The 14,156-nt window shown below is 52.8% G+C and overlaps 1 protein-coding gene across 2 annotated transcripts in view; it reads right to left on the reverse strand.

Moving 5' to 3' along the window:
- PARP14 (poly(ADP-ribose) polymerase family member 14) overlaps positions 1-1,518 on the reverse strand; it is a 35,960-nt gene extending 34,442 nt beyond the window's left edge. For both annotated transcript variants that reach the window (XR_005780463.1, XM_040439862.1), the window contains exons 1-2: positions 1,279-1,518; positions 390-514 (exon numbers count right to left, since the gene is read on the reverse strand). Coding sequence is in view for 1 of the 2 variants with exons in the window: in XM_040439862.1 (XP_040295796.1) it covers positions 390-514; positions 1,279-1,468 (315 nt within the window). In the remaining variant the exon portion in view is untranslated. The remainder of the gene's footprint in view (positions 1-389; positions 515-1,278) is intronic.
- Positions 1,519-14,156: the final 12,638 nt, after the last annotated feature.

A 14,156-nucleotide genomic window follows, 5' to 3' on the forward strand; every position in this document is an offset into this window, starting at 1 on the left:
CGGTGCTGCCCCGCCATATACTGCAAAAGTAATACTACACAGTATAGCGCCTTACTTGCAGCACTGCACAATGCAAGTATAACTGTGCTATGCTCCAATAATACCCCCATACAGTGCTCTAGTAATATTATCATACAGTAATAGAGATACCAGAGGCAGTAGACACCAGGGGGCAGCGGACACACTGGGGGGAGGACTGGGGGGGGGGGGGGTGGTAGCAGCAGATGTCAGGGGCAGCAGAGAGCAGGGAAGCTGACATGGGAAGGGATACTAGGGGCGGGGGGTAGCAGATACCAGGGGCAGCTGTCACTGGAGGGGAGTCTGTCCCTGGAGCCTGTTATTGAGGGTCTGTCACTGAATGGGGGGGGGGGGGGGTCTGCTGCACTCACTGCTGAGGGGACGTCCTGCACCGGACCACCGCTCAGATCCCCCACAGACGTCACATCCAGCTTCAGCGTCTTGTTCCCCGGTAACTGCAGCTCCTGAGACGCCTTCTGGAGAACCCGATCCCGCACTGGAGACAAACACAGCGACATCAGAGTCAAATAGCAACATAGTAACAATCTGTAACACAGGACGAGAAACAGAACCGCCTCACAGCGCTGCGGGGTCTCCGGGTACTTACCCCCCTCATCTCTGCAGTATATCAGGAGGTGCCCCTCCCCCGGTACTTACCCCCCTCATCTCTGCAGTATATCAGGAGGTGCCCCTCCCCCGGTACTTACCCCCCTCATCTCTGAAGTAGATCAGGAGGTGCCCCCCTCCCCCGGTACTTACCCCCCTCATCTCTGAAGTAGATCAGGAGGTGCCCCTCCCCCGGTACTTACCCCCCCTCATCTCTGCAGTATATCAGGAGGTGCCCCTCCCCCGGTACTTACCCCCCTCATCTCTGAAGTAGATCAGGAGGTGCCCCTCCCCAGGTACTTACCCCCCTCATCTCTGCAGTATATCAGGAGGTGCCCCTCCCCAGGTACTTACCCCCCTCATCTCTGCAGTATATCAGGAGGTGCCCCTCCCCAGGTACTTACCCCCCTCATCTCTGAAGTAGATCAGGAGGTGCCCCTCCCCCGGTACTCACCCCCCTCATCTCTGAAGTAGATCAGGAGGTGCCCCTCCCCCGGTACTTACCCCCCTCATCTCTGAAGTAGATCAGAAGGTGCCCCTCCCCCGGTACTTACCCCCCTCATCTCTGAAGTAGATCAGGAGGTGCCCCTCCCCAGGTACTTACCCCCCTCATCTCTGAAGTAGATCAGGAGGTGCCCCTCCCCCGGTACTTACCCCCCTCATCTCTGAAGTAGATCAGGAGGTGCCCCCGGCTGCAGTCCAGATCTCGGATCTCACATTCTCCTCCATTAGACAGTTTCCTTTTCTGGAAATGCAGCAGCAGTTTGTTTTTCACTTGTTTCAGGGCTTCGGGGCCCTCGTCCCACCTCAGGGCCACAGGGTATAGGTAGCAGCTGTCCCCCATGTTGACTGCAGAGTGGAAGGCCGTGATCTGGTCACAGCTCGGGGGGTAGAGTTTTCTGGAGAAGTTTCACTTTCATTTCTTGTTGGACTCCACCCTGTGAAGTCAGAGACGTCCCTGCCCTCCAGGCCTTGTACTCACAGCCTTCCATGGACTCTTACTGGAGAGGACACGTAGATTAGGGCCACACCTGAGCGCCGCTCCGGAGGAGGAACCCGAGTACCTGATCACAGCAAACAAGACAACCATGTCCTGGACTCCTGACTCTCACCATCCACTGCAGCTTCAGACCTGAGACTCCCATCATCCTATAGACAATCTCGGGCGGGTTCACATCAGCGTTATGGATTCCGTTTTCTGTTATCACATGGTTATAATGGGAAATAACGGAATCCATAAGATGGAAGTCAAAACGGAAGCTTTAGAGGCATTCCCTTTGGATCCTTCTTAATACAAGTCTACGGGCAGCAGAACGGATCCGTTATTCAGGAGTCCAGTCCTGCATAACGGAAACCAGGACGGATCCGTTAGGGCACTTTCACACTTGCGCTCGGGGCTCAATATCGGGAAAAAAACAGATCAGTTTTATCCTAATGCATTCTGAATGGCGAGCGATTCGTTCAGGATGCATCAGGACGTCTTCAGTTCAGTCACTGTATGGTTTTTGGACGGAGAAAATACCGTAGCATGCTGCAGTATTTTCTCCGTCCAAAATTCCGGAACATTATTTTCCATTGAAATGCATTAATCCCAGATCTGGCCCCAAGTGTTCTGGAAAAACGGATCTGATTTTGCAGTCCGCACATGACCTTTAAAAATGTGAAAAAGATAAATACCGGATCCGTTTTTCCAGATGACAACTGGAGAGCCGGATCCGGTATTGCAATGCATTTGTGAGACGGATCCGGCAGGAAGTTCCGGAATCTAACAACGCAAGTGTGAAAGTACGCTTCTGCTGCCCATAGACTGTATGATGAAGGATCAAAACGGAATGAGGCACGTAGGCTCCTTTCACACTGGCGTTTCTGGCTCCGCCTGTGAGATCCGTTTCAGGGATCCTCTCACAAGCGGACCAGAACGGATCCGTTCAGCCCCAATGCATGCTGAATGGATAAGGATCCGCTCAGAATGCATCAATTTGGCTGCGTTTGGTCTCCGTTGCGTTTTTTAGACGGTCACTAAAACGCAGCTTTCAGCGTTTTTTTGTAACCGGATCCGTCCTGATTTACAATGTAAGTCAATGGGGACGGATCCGTTTTTCACTGACACAATATGGTGCAATTGAAAACAGATCCGTCCCCCGTTAACTTTCAATGTAAGTCAAGACGGACACTTTTTTGAATGAATAATGCAAACGGATCCGTTATTAACGGATACAAGCGTTTGCGTTATTTGTGCGGATCCGTCTGTGCAGATACAAGATGGATCCGCACCAAACGCAGGTGTGAAAGTAGCCTTAAAGGCTTCCGTTATTTTCAGTTCTAGCGCTGTGAAGCCGCCCCCATACATACATTGGACCTGCGGCTCTTCTGTATCTGCATTGTGACTGGTAGTATTTTGTAAACCCACCTTTTGGCTTTCAGCACGGCCCGAGGCCTTCTGGGCGTGCTCCCCATCAGATTCAGCATGTCTCGACCGAAATCTGCTCCCAGGCAGGGGCCGACTGACCACCCGGCCCTCGGGCATGGACCGGCGGGCCCGCTCACTCCTGCAGCCAGAGTTCGCAATAACTTTTACTCAGTGGCGTACTAAGGGGAAAGGGGGGGGGGGGGGGCGCCAAACACAGGGAGCTGCGGTTCTGTCACTCACCGCTCCCCGCGCTCCTCCCCCTCCTTCAGGCCGGCGGCGCTCTCAATGGTAGAGCAGGAAGACTTGCGGGCGGAGCGGGCGGAGCCTGCAGCCTGGAAATCTGTATAAGCTCCACCCACACAGTGCTGCTGAGCGATCTGTGCCTGCGGGGGCGAGAGGACTGTGAGCTTCAGGAACGGGACAAGGGGAGTAGTTGAGGGGCCACAATGGTAATTGCTAATGTGAAGGGGGCACAATGGGCATTTCTTCTCTGGAGGGGGCACAATGGCATTGCTAATGTGAAGGGGACACAATTGGCATTTCTACTATGGAGGGGCACAGCGCACAGAGGGCATTACTACTATGAAGGGGGCACAGAGGGCATTACTACTATGAAGGGGGCACAGAGGGCATTATTACTTTGAAGGGGGCACAGTGGGTATTAATAGCACAGAGGGCATTACTACCATTAAGGGGGCACAATGGGTATTTATTCTCTGGAGTGGGCACAATGGCATTGCTAATGTGAAGGGGACACAATGGCATTTTTACTATAGAGGGGGCATAGAGGGCATTACTACTCTGAAGGGGGCACAGAGGGCATTACTACTCTGAAGGGGGCACAGAGGGCATTACTACTCTGAAGGGGGCACAATGGGCATTATTGCTATGAAGGGGGCACAATGGGCATTATTACTGTGAAGGGGGCACAATGGGCATTATTACTATTAAGGGGGCACAATGGGCATTATTGCTATGAAGGGGGCACAATGGGCATTATTACTATTAAGGGGGCACAATGGGTATTATTACTATTAAGGGGGCACAATGGGAATTATTACTGTGAAGGGAGACAATGGGCATTACTGCTATTAAGGGGCATTATTACTGTAAAGGAGGCACAATGGGGATTATTACTGTGAGGGGGGCACAAAGAGGGCATTACAGCTGTGAAGGGGCACAGATAGGGCATTACTACTGTGAAAGGGCCACAGAGAGGGCATAACTACTGTGAGAGAGGCACAATGAGGGCATAGCTACTATGAAGGGGGCACAATGAAGGTATAAGTACTTTAAGGGGGCACAATGTGGGCATAACTACTGTTAGGGGGCACACATCTGCACAAAACTACTGTGAAGGTTGTACAATGAGGGCAATACTACTGTGAGGGGGTAAAAAAAAAATTAAGTATTGGGAAGGGGGGGCAGAGAAAGGACCCGCCCCGGGGGCCAAACAACCTACCTAGGCAAACCACTGCTTTTACTAAATAATACATTTTACTCCCTGGAAAAAGTCCCCCACATTGATCAGCGCAGTGACGGGCAGCGAGGCGATGCCGCCTGTGCCTGAAATAACCAGTAACAAGGCTCCTTACAGCAAAAAGCTTTGTTATTGGTTTGGTATTGGCAATACAGATGGGGTCAGGCGGGGGAAGCCTGGAAGGAGGAGGGGCCGGCTCCCGGAAGTGGAGCGGGGCACGCTGCCCAAGGACCCTGGGGAGCCGCGGACTCATGTAACTGGACTGGTCTGAGAGAAAAGCTGACCCTGGGCCTGTGACCCCCCTCCCCGGCCTGTCAGTCTTCAAGTAAGTGATTCCCCCCTCCCCCAATCATGGTTCCATCCAGTCCCACAGTTCTTTGCTCCCCCCTCCTCCTGTCACCCCACTAGTAACCCTGCTCCCCCCTCCTGTCACCCCACTAGTAACCCTGCTCCCCCCTCCTGTCACCCCACTAGTAACCCTGCTCCCCCCTCCTGTCACCCCACTAGTAACCCTGCTCCCCCCCTCCTGTTACCCCACTAGTAACCCTATTCACCCTCCTCCTGTCACCCCACTAGTAACCCTGCTCCCCCCTCCTGTCACCCCACTAGTTACCCTGCTCCCCCCTCCTCCTATCACCCCACTAGTAACCCTATTCACCCTCCTCCTGTCACCCCACTAGTAACCCTGCTCCCCCCTCCTGTCACCCCACTAGTAACCCTGCTCCCCCCTCCTGTCACCCCACTAGTAACCCTGCTCCCCCTCCTCCTGTCACCCCACTAGTAACCCTATTCACCCTCCTCCTATCACCCCACTAGTAACCCTGCTCCCCCCCTCCTGTCACCCCACTAGTAACCCTGCTCCCCCCTCCTGTCACCCCACTAGTAACCCTGCTCCCCCTCCTCCTGTCACCCCACTAGTAACCCTATTCACCCTCCTCCTGTCACCCCACTAGTAACCCTGCTCCCCCCTCCTGTCACCCCACTAGTAACCCTGCTCCCCCCTCCTGTCACCCCACTAGTAACCCTGCTCCCCCCTCCTGTCACCCCACTAGTAACCCTGCTCCCCCCTCCTGTCACCCCACTAGTAACCTCCCCCCCCCCCCTCCTGTCACCCCACTAGTAACCCTGCTCCCCCCTCCTGTCACCCCACTAGTAACCCTGCTCCCCCTCCTCCTGTCACCCCACTAGTAACCCTATTCACCCTCCTCCTGTCACCCCACTAGTAACCCTGCTCCCCCCTCCTCCTGTCACCCCACTAGTAACCCTGCTCCCCCCTCCTCCTGTCACCCCACTAGTAACCCTGCTCCCCCCTCCTCCTGTCACCCCACTAGTAACCCTGCTCCCCCCTCCTCCTTTCACCCCACTAGTAACCCTGCTCCCCCCTCCTCCTGTCACCCCACTAGTAACCCTGTTCCCCTCCACTAGTGACCTGTGTGTTCCTGTACGGAGAGGAGCCTGGCTGGAGTGTGGTGAGGCCTAGCTGTGTGTCTGTCCCTGTGTGTGTTTGTGTGTTTGTGTCTGTCCCTGTGTGTGTCTGTCCCTGTGTGTGTCTGTCCCTGTGTGTGTCTGTCCCTGTGTGTGTCTGTCCCTGTGTGTGTCTGTCCTTGTGTGTGTCTGTCCCTGTGTGTGTCTGTCCTTGTGTGTGTCTGTCCCTGTGTGTGTCTGTCCCTGTGTGTGTCTGTCCTTGTGTGTGTCTCTCCCTGTGTGTGTCTCTCCCTGTGTGTGTCTCTCCCTGTGTGTGTCTGTCCCTGTGTGTGTCTGTCCCTGTGTGTGTCTGTCCCTGTGTGTGTCTGTCCTTGTGTGTGTCTGTCCCTGTGTGTGTCTGTCCCTGTGTGTGTCTGTCCTTGTGTGTGTCTGTCCCTGTGTGTGTCTGTCCCTGCGTGTGTCTGTCCCTGTGTGTGTCTGTCCCTGTGTGTGTCTGTCCTTGTGTGTGTCTGTCCCTGTGTGTGTCTGTCCCTGCGTGTGTCTGTCCCTGTGTGTGTCTGTCCCTGTGTGTGTCTGTCCTTGTGTGTGTCTGTCCCTGTGTGTGTCTGTCCCTGTGTGTGTCTGTCCCTGTGTGTGTCTGTCCCTGTGTGTGTCTGTCCCTGTGTGTGTCTGTCCCTGTGTGTGTCTGTCCCTGTGTGTGTCTGTCCCTGTGTGTGTCTGTCCCTGTGTGTGTCTGTCCCTGTGTGTGTCTGTCCCTGTGTGTGTCTGTCCCTGTGTGTGTCTGTCCCTGTGTGTGTCTGTCCCTGTGTGTGTCTGTCCCTGTGTGTGTCTGTCCCTGTGTGTGTCTGTCCCTGTGTGTGTGTCAGGGCTGGCGCTTCCATATAGGCAAGAGGGGCAATTACCCCCAGGCCCCCGAGTCCTTAAGGGCCCCCAAGCCCATCACCCGACACCGGCTGGTCCCGAGCCTTATTTTGTTTTTTGTGAGGCCTCGCGCTGGTGGGGGCCTCGCTCTGGCTCCGGGAAGGGGGCCCGCGGCGGCGGGTCACAGGGAGATGAGCGCTTCCATTGTGGAAGCGCTCTTCTCCATAGTCATCTGTATCTGTATGTATACAGATGGCTGTGCTGTGGGGCATCTCCCTTCCCTGTTCCTCCAATAGGCTGCAGGCCTTGTGCAGCCTGACCTGTACAGCGCGGGACACAGGCCGGAGGAGGCTGCATCGCTGTGTGATGGAGGTAAGTATAAGTGACTATCTGTTACTGCCACATGGGGGGAGCGGGAGGCACTTGATACTGGCACATGGGGGGGTTGGCACTTGATACTGGCACATGTGGGGTTGGCACTTGATACTGACACATGGGGGGGTTTGGCACTTGATACTGGCACATGGGGGGGTTTGGCACTTGATACTGGCACATGGGGGGTTGGCACTTGATACTGGCACATGTGGGGTTGGCACTTGATACTGACACATGGGGGGGTTTGGCACTTCATACTGGCACATGGGGGGTTTGGCACTTGATACTGGCACATGGGGGGGTTGGCATTTGATACTGGCACATGGGGGGTTGGCACTTGATACTGGCACATGTGGGGTTGGCACTTGATACTGACACATGGGGGGGTTTGGCACTTCATACTGGCACATGGGGGGTTTGGCACTTGATACTGGCACATGGAGAGGCACTTGTTACTGGCACATGGGGGGTGGAAGAGAGGCACTTGATACTGGCACATTATTATGGGGCACTATGGGGGCTTCTACTGAGGACACAAAGAAGGGGTATTTTATATGGGGGGCAATGTGTGGTACTAGTATTATCTGTTTCTGCAGTATAGTATTGGGGGGCACACTGGCACAGTATTGGGGGTAGTAGGATGATTTGTCCAGAAGATGATGGAAAAGTAGTAAAGTAAGATATTTTTTGTTGTTGTCAAACTTCAGAAATGGAAAATGGCGACAAAATGGTGTCTGGTCTGAAAGGAGAAGACAAGGACAGAGAACATCTACAGGTCCTTCTCAAAAAATCAGCATATTGTGATAAAGTTCATTATTTTCTGTAATGTACTGATAAACATTAGACTTTCATATATTTTAGATTCATTACACACAACTGAAGTAGTTCAAGCCTTTTCTTGCTTTAATATTGATGATTTTGGCATACAGCTCATGAAAACCCAAAATTCCTATCTCAAAAAATTAGCATATTTCATCCGACCAATAAAAGAAAAGTGTTTTCAATACAAAAAAAGTCAACCTTCAAATAATGAAGTTCAGTTCTGCCCTCAATACTTGGTGGGGAATCCTTCTGCAGAAATGATGGCTTCAATGCGGCAATGTGGCATGGAGGCGATCAGCCTGTGGCCCTGCGGAGGTGTTATGGGGGCCCAGGATGCTTCCATAGCGGCCTTAAGCTCATCCAGAGTGTTGGGTCTTGCGTCTCTCAACCTTCTCTTCCCAATATCCCACAGATTCTCTATGGGGTTCAGGCCAATTGAGCACAGTAATACCATGGTCAGTAAACCATTTACCAGTGGTTTTGGCCAGGGGCGTAACTACAGTTCTATGGGCCCCAGGGCAAACTTTGAATTGGGGCCCCCCTCGTGAGCCTTTGCTACCAGCCCCCCCCCCCCCCCCGCCAGCCTCTGTCCCTACCCATACCCTCCCCCCCTCTGTATGAAGCCATACATAAAAAAAATATAATAAATCTCTAGTCACTAGAGTATTTTTTATTTATTTTTGAATGTATGGCCCACACTGGCTTCATATGAGGGATGGGGGGAGATGAATGATGATCAGTGGTGCCGTGCGGCAGTGTGTCTGAATTCAGAAAGGGGGGGCCCGCGCCATATGAGGACAGCCAGGGGCAGCAAATAATGAGGGGGCAAAATTAAAAAAAAATACTCAGTGGGCAAAAAAATTCAAATATATAGAGGGAATAGGGGCAAAATGAAATATAGTGAGATTTTTTGCCCACAGAGTATTTCATTTTCATTTGCCCCCTCATTACTTGCTGCCCTATTATGGCCGGTCCGGGCCCTCCTGAATTCAGACACACTGCCTCACGGCACCACTGATCATCATTCATGTCCCCCCTCCGTATGAAGCTGGACGCAGGTGTGTGCCATTTTTTACATTTAAAAAAAAAGTCTACCTACTCTTATTTGTTCCGCTCTCCTCACTTGAGGGCTGAGGCGGCCGGCAGGCTAGTCATTCCTGGCTGCTGTGATCCCGCGAGACCCGCCGCGGAGGTCACGGGTCTCACTCTGACAGATAAGCGCAGCTGCGCAGCGCAGCCACTCAAAATATAAGGAGGGCCCGCCGCACGTAATAAAAAACCACTTGCGGGGCCCGCTTTACTCCATCTCTCCTGGGGGGCCCTATGGGCCCCCCTGACTTAGGGGCCCGGTCGCAATTGCGACCGCTGCGACCCCTATAGCTACGCCACTGGTTTTGGCACTGTGAGCAGGTGCCAGGTCGTGCTGAAAAATGACATCTTCATCTCCATAAAGCTTTTCAGCAGATGGAAGCATGAAGTGCTCCAAAATCTCCTGATAGCTGCACTGACCCTGCCCTTGATAAAACACAGTGGACCAGCACCAGCAGCTGACATGGCACCCCAGACCATCACTGACTGTGGGGACTTGACACTGGACTTCAGGCATTTTGGCATTTCCCTCTCCCCAGTCTTCCTCCAGACTCTGGCACCTTGATTTCCGAATGAAATGCAAAATTTGCTTTCATCCGAAAAAAGTACTTTGGACCACTGAGCAACAGTCCAGTGCTGCTTCTCTGTAGCCCAGGTCAGGCGCTTCTGCCGCTGTTTCTGGTTCAAAAGTGGCTTGACCTGGGGAATGCGGCACCTGTAGCCCATTTCCTGCACACGCCTGTACACGGTGGCTCTGGATGTTTCTACTCCAGACTCAGTCCACTGCTTCCGCAGGTCCCCCAAGGTCTGGAATCAGTCCTTCTCCACAATCTTCCTCAGGGTCCGGTCACCTCTTCTCGTTGTGCAGCGTTTTCTGCCACACTTTTTCCTTCCCACAGACTTCCCACTGAGGTGCCTTGATACAGCACTCTGGGAACAGCCTATTCGTTCAGAAATTTCTTTCTGTGTCTTACCCTCTTGCTTGAGGGTGTCAATGATGGCCTTCTGGACAGCAGTCAGGTCGGCAGTCTTACCCATGATTGCGGTTTTGAGTAATGAACCAGGCTGGGAGTTTTTAAAAGCCTCAGGAATCTTTTGCAGGTGTTTAAAGTTAATTAGTTGATTCAGATGATTAGGTTAATCGCTCGTTTAGAGAACCTTTTCATGATATGCTAATTTTTTGAGATGGGAAATTTGGGTTTTCATGAGCTGTATGCCAAAATCATCAATATTAAAACAAGAAAAGGCTTGAACTACTTCAGTTGTGTGTAATGAATCTAAAATATATGAAAGTCTAATGTTTATCAGTACATTACAGAAAATAATGAACTTTATCACAATATGCTAATTTTTTGAGAAGGACCTGTACATCAAAGGAGACGTCACTGGATGGGGCGCTGTATTTCTGTAGTGATGGGGGGGACGTTAAAGTCAGCAAGTGTCGTGGGGGGGCCCATTTCACCTAGAACCGGCCCTGGTGTGTGTCTGTGTGTGCCTCTCCCTGTGTCTGTCACCATCACCATGCCCACAGTGTTCCTATGTCTTGACGCAGCTGCATTGGGACGTTCTGTGCGGGGCAAGAAGAAGATGATGGAACAGGAGGCAGCGCCGCCAGCATGGAGTGCATGGTTGAGACACAGGGAGGCACACTAAGGACGTAGTTAACACTATCACATGATCTACACTTGTGTTATCTGTGGTTTTACATAGGACTGCAGGTAACACTACCACATTATCAGAACCAGTGTAATTTGTGGTTTTACATAGGACTGCAGGTAACACTACTACATTTTCTGTACTCAGATAGCCATCACTGTGTTATCTGTGGTGTTACATAGGACTGCAGGGAACATCTACTATATTATCTGTACTCAGAGTTATTACTGTATAGGGGGGCCCACTGAGACTTTATCGCCCAAGGGCCCACATGAGCCTGGAGCGGGCGCAGCGCGATATGTGTGTGGGGCTGTGTGTGGGTGTGGCTTGAGGGTGGGCGGAGACACAGGGGCCCCCATAATCTCCCGGGGGCCCCATGAGTTGTCAGTCCGTCCCTGTTCCCAGGTCTCTTCTACGCATTCCCAATTTTGGTGCACATTGGTTGATCCATCACCTCTGCTTCATTGTCACTGAACCATTTCTTCTCCAATCTCGATGTATGCTTCGGGTCGTTGTCCTGCTGGAACACTATGTCGTAGTTTCCATACCCATAGTACTCGAGTGTAGGAAGTAACTCGTCTTGTAGGAGACTCACATACAGCTCAGCACTGAGACCACCATCGATCCTGGTCAGGTATCTAACGCCGTTGGCTGTAAACAACCCCATCTCATCAGGCTTCCTCCACCGAACTTGACAGTTCCTTCAGTTTCTCGATCCGTTCGCCCCCTTTTCCCTTGTTTCTTCCAGACCCGTTTGCCCCCATCAGAGCCCAGTCTATTGACTTTCGTCTCATCGCTCCAAATCACCTGTTTCCGATCTTCTATTGTCCAATGTTCGTACTTCTTTGCAAACTCGAGCGGACGCTTCTTATGATGATATTGAAGTCGAGGCTTCTTCAACTTTTTTCGGGTCACCATTCCAGACTTGTGTAATGCGTGTCGCACGGTGCTCGCATGAACGTCTGTGATGTAACTTTTACGAAGCATACGAGTCTCCTCCACTGCCGTGTTTGTCGCACCAGAACTGATAGACCTTGCGATAAGCCGACTAGTTGACTCTGATATTTTGCCTGGACGTCCACCTCTTGACTTTGGAATAGATGGACGGACCCTCACATGATGCAGTTTGGCGGTTTTCTTGGCCGAGATACCGCTATCGATGAGCTGGATGATGCTGCTTCTCTTTTCTTGGCGGCTCCTGGATTCCAGCCCCTGACATTTCACTTGGGAATCAACCTGATAACGCACTGAGCTCTTAGGGAATGTGAAGACAGGCTGGAATATGTAGTAAACAAGAAGAGATTCACCAGGAGCAGAACAGTAAGGCCCCTTGCAGACGAGCGTGTGCGGATTAGGTCCGGATGCGTTGCGGATGCGTTCAGAGAAAAATGCGCGATTTCACAAGCAAGTTCAGTCAGTTTTGTCTGGGATTGCGTTCAGTTGTTCAGTTTTTATCGCGCAGGTGAAATGCGCATTGATGCGTTTTTCACCCGCGTGATAGAAAATGTAATGTTTACAAACAACATCTCTTAGTAAACATCAGTGAAAAACGCTTCGCATCCGCACTTGCTTGCCCCATTCACTTCTATGAGGCCAGCGTTGCGTGAAAAATGCAGAATAGAGAGCATGCTGCGATTTTCACGCAACGCACAAGTGATGCGTGAGAACCAATGCTCATGTACACAGACCCATTGCAATGAATGGGTCCAGATTCTGAGCGGGCGCAATGCATTTGCATCACGCATTACACCCGTGCGGAAATCACGCTCGTGTGAAAGGGGCCTAACAATGCAGATACATAAGAAGAATTGGCAGAACTAATCATATGCTGAATAGCCGCAAGTCCAATGTATGAGATAGCCGAGAGGACTGTCTATAGGATGATAGGAGTCTCGCGTCCGAAGCTGCAGTGGATGGAGTGATATGGAGCCTGAAAGTCAGAAGGTCAGAACATTGTTACCCTTCTGCTCATCAGTGTATTAGCTAGGATGTGTTCATAAGGGGACAGAGAAGAGCAACTGCCAGACTCCTCTGTCCTCCTCCAGACTCCTCCGTCCTCCTCTAGTCCCCTCTGTCCTCCTCCAGACTCCTCTGTCCTCCTCCAGTCCCCTCTGTCCTCCTCCAGACTCCTCTGTCCTCCTCCAGACTCCTCTGTCCTCCTTCAGACTCCTCTGTCCTCCTCCAAACTCCTCTGTCCTCCTCCAGACTCCTCTGTCCTCCTCCAGTCCCCTTGGTCCTCCTCCAGACTCCTCTGTCCTCCTCCAGTCCCCTCTGTCCTCCTCCAGACTCCTCTGTCCTCCGCCAGACTCCTCTGTCCTCCTCCAGTCCCCTCTGTCCTCCTCCAGACTCCTCTGTCCTCCTCCAGTCCCCTCTGTCCTCCTCCAGTCCCCTCTGTCCTCCTCCAGACTCCTCTGTCCTCCGCCAGACTCCTCTGTCCTCCTCCAGTCCCCTCTGTCCTCCTCCAGACTCCTCTGTCCTCCTCCAGTCCCCTCTGTCCTCCTACAGACTCCTCTGTCCTCCTCCAGACTCCTCTGTCCTCCTCCAGACTCCTCTGTCCTCCTCCAGTCCCCTCTGTCCTCCTCAAGACTCCTCTGTCCTCCTTCAGACTCCTCTGTCCTCCTCTAGTCCCCTCTGTCCTCCTACAGACTCCTCTGTCCTCCTTCAGACTCCTCTGTCCTCCTCCAGACTCCTCTGTCCTCCTCCAGTCCTCTCTGTCCTCCTCCAGACTCCTCTGCCCTCCTCCAGACTCCTCTGTCCTCTTCCAGACTCCTCTGTCCTCCTCCAGTCCCCTCTGTCCTCCTCCAGACTCCTCTGTCCTCCTCCAGACTCCTCTGTCCTCCTCCAGACTCCTCTGTCCTCCTCCAGACTCCTCTGTCCTCCTTCAGACTCCTCTGTCCTCCTCCAGACTCCTCTGTCCTCCTCCAGACTCCTCTGTCCTCCTCCAGACTCCTCTGTCCTCCTCCAGTCCCCTCTGTCCTCCTCCAGACTCCTCTGTCCTCCTCCAGACTCCTCTGTCCTCTTCCAGACTCCTCTGTTCTCCTCCAGCCCCCCCTGTCCTCCTCCAGATTCCTCTGTCCTCCTCCAGTCCCCCTGTCCTCCTCCAGACTCCTCTGTCCTCCTTCAGACTCCTCTGTCCTCCTCCAGACTCCTCTGTCCTCCTCCAGTCCCCTCTGTCCTCCTCCATACTCCTCTGTCCTCCTCCAGACTCCTCTGTCCTTCTCCAGACTCCTCTGTCCTCCTCCAGTCCCCTCTGTCTTCCTCCAGACTCCTCTGTCCTCCTCCAGTCCCCTCTGTCCTGCTCCAGACTCCTCTGTCCTCCTCCAGTCCCCTCTGTCCTCCTCCAGACTCCTCTGTCCTCCTCCAGTCCCCTCTGTCCTCCTCCAGACTCCTCTGTCCTCCTCCAGACTCCTCTGT

This window comes from Bufo bufo, chromosome 7 (genome assembly GCF_905171765.1).
Source record: "Bufo bufo chromosome 7, aBufBuf1.1, whole genome shotgun sequence".
NCBI lineage: Eukaryota > Metazoa > Chordata > Amphibia > Anura > Bufonidae > Bufo > Bufo bufo.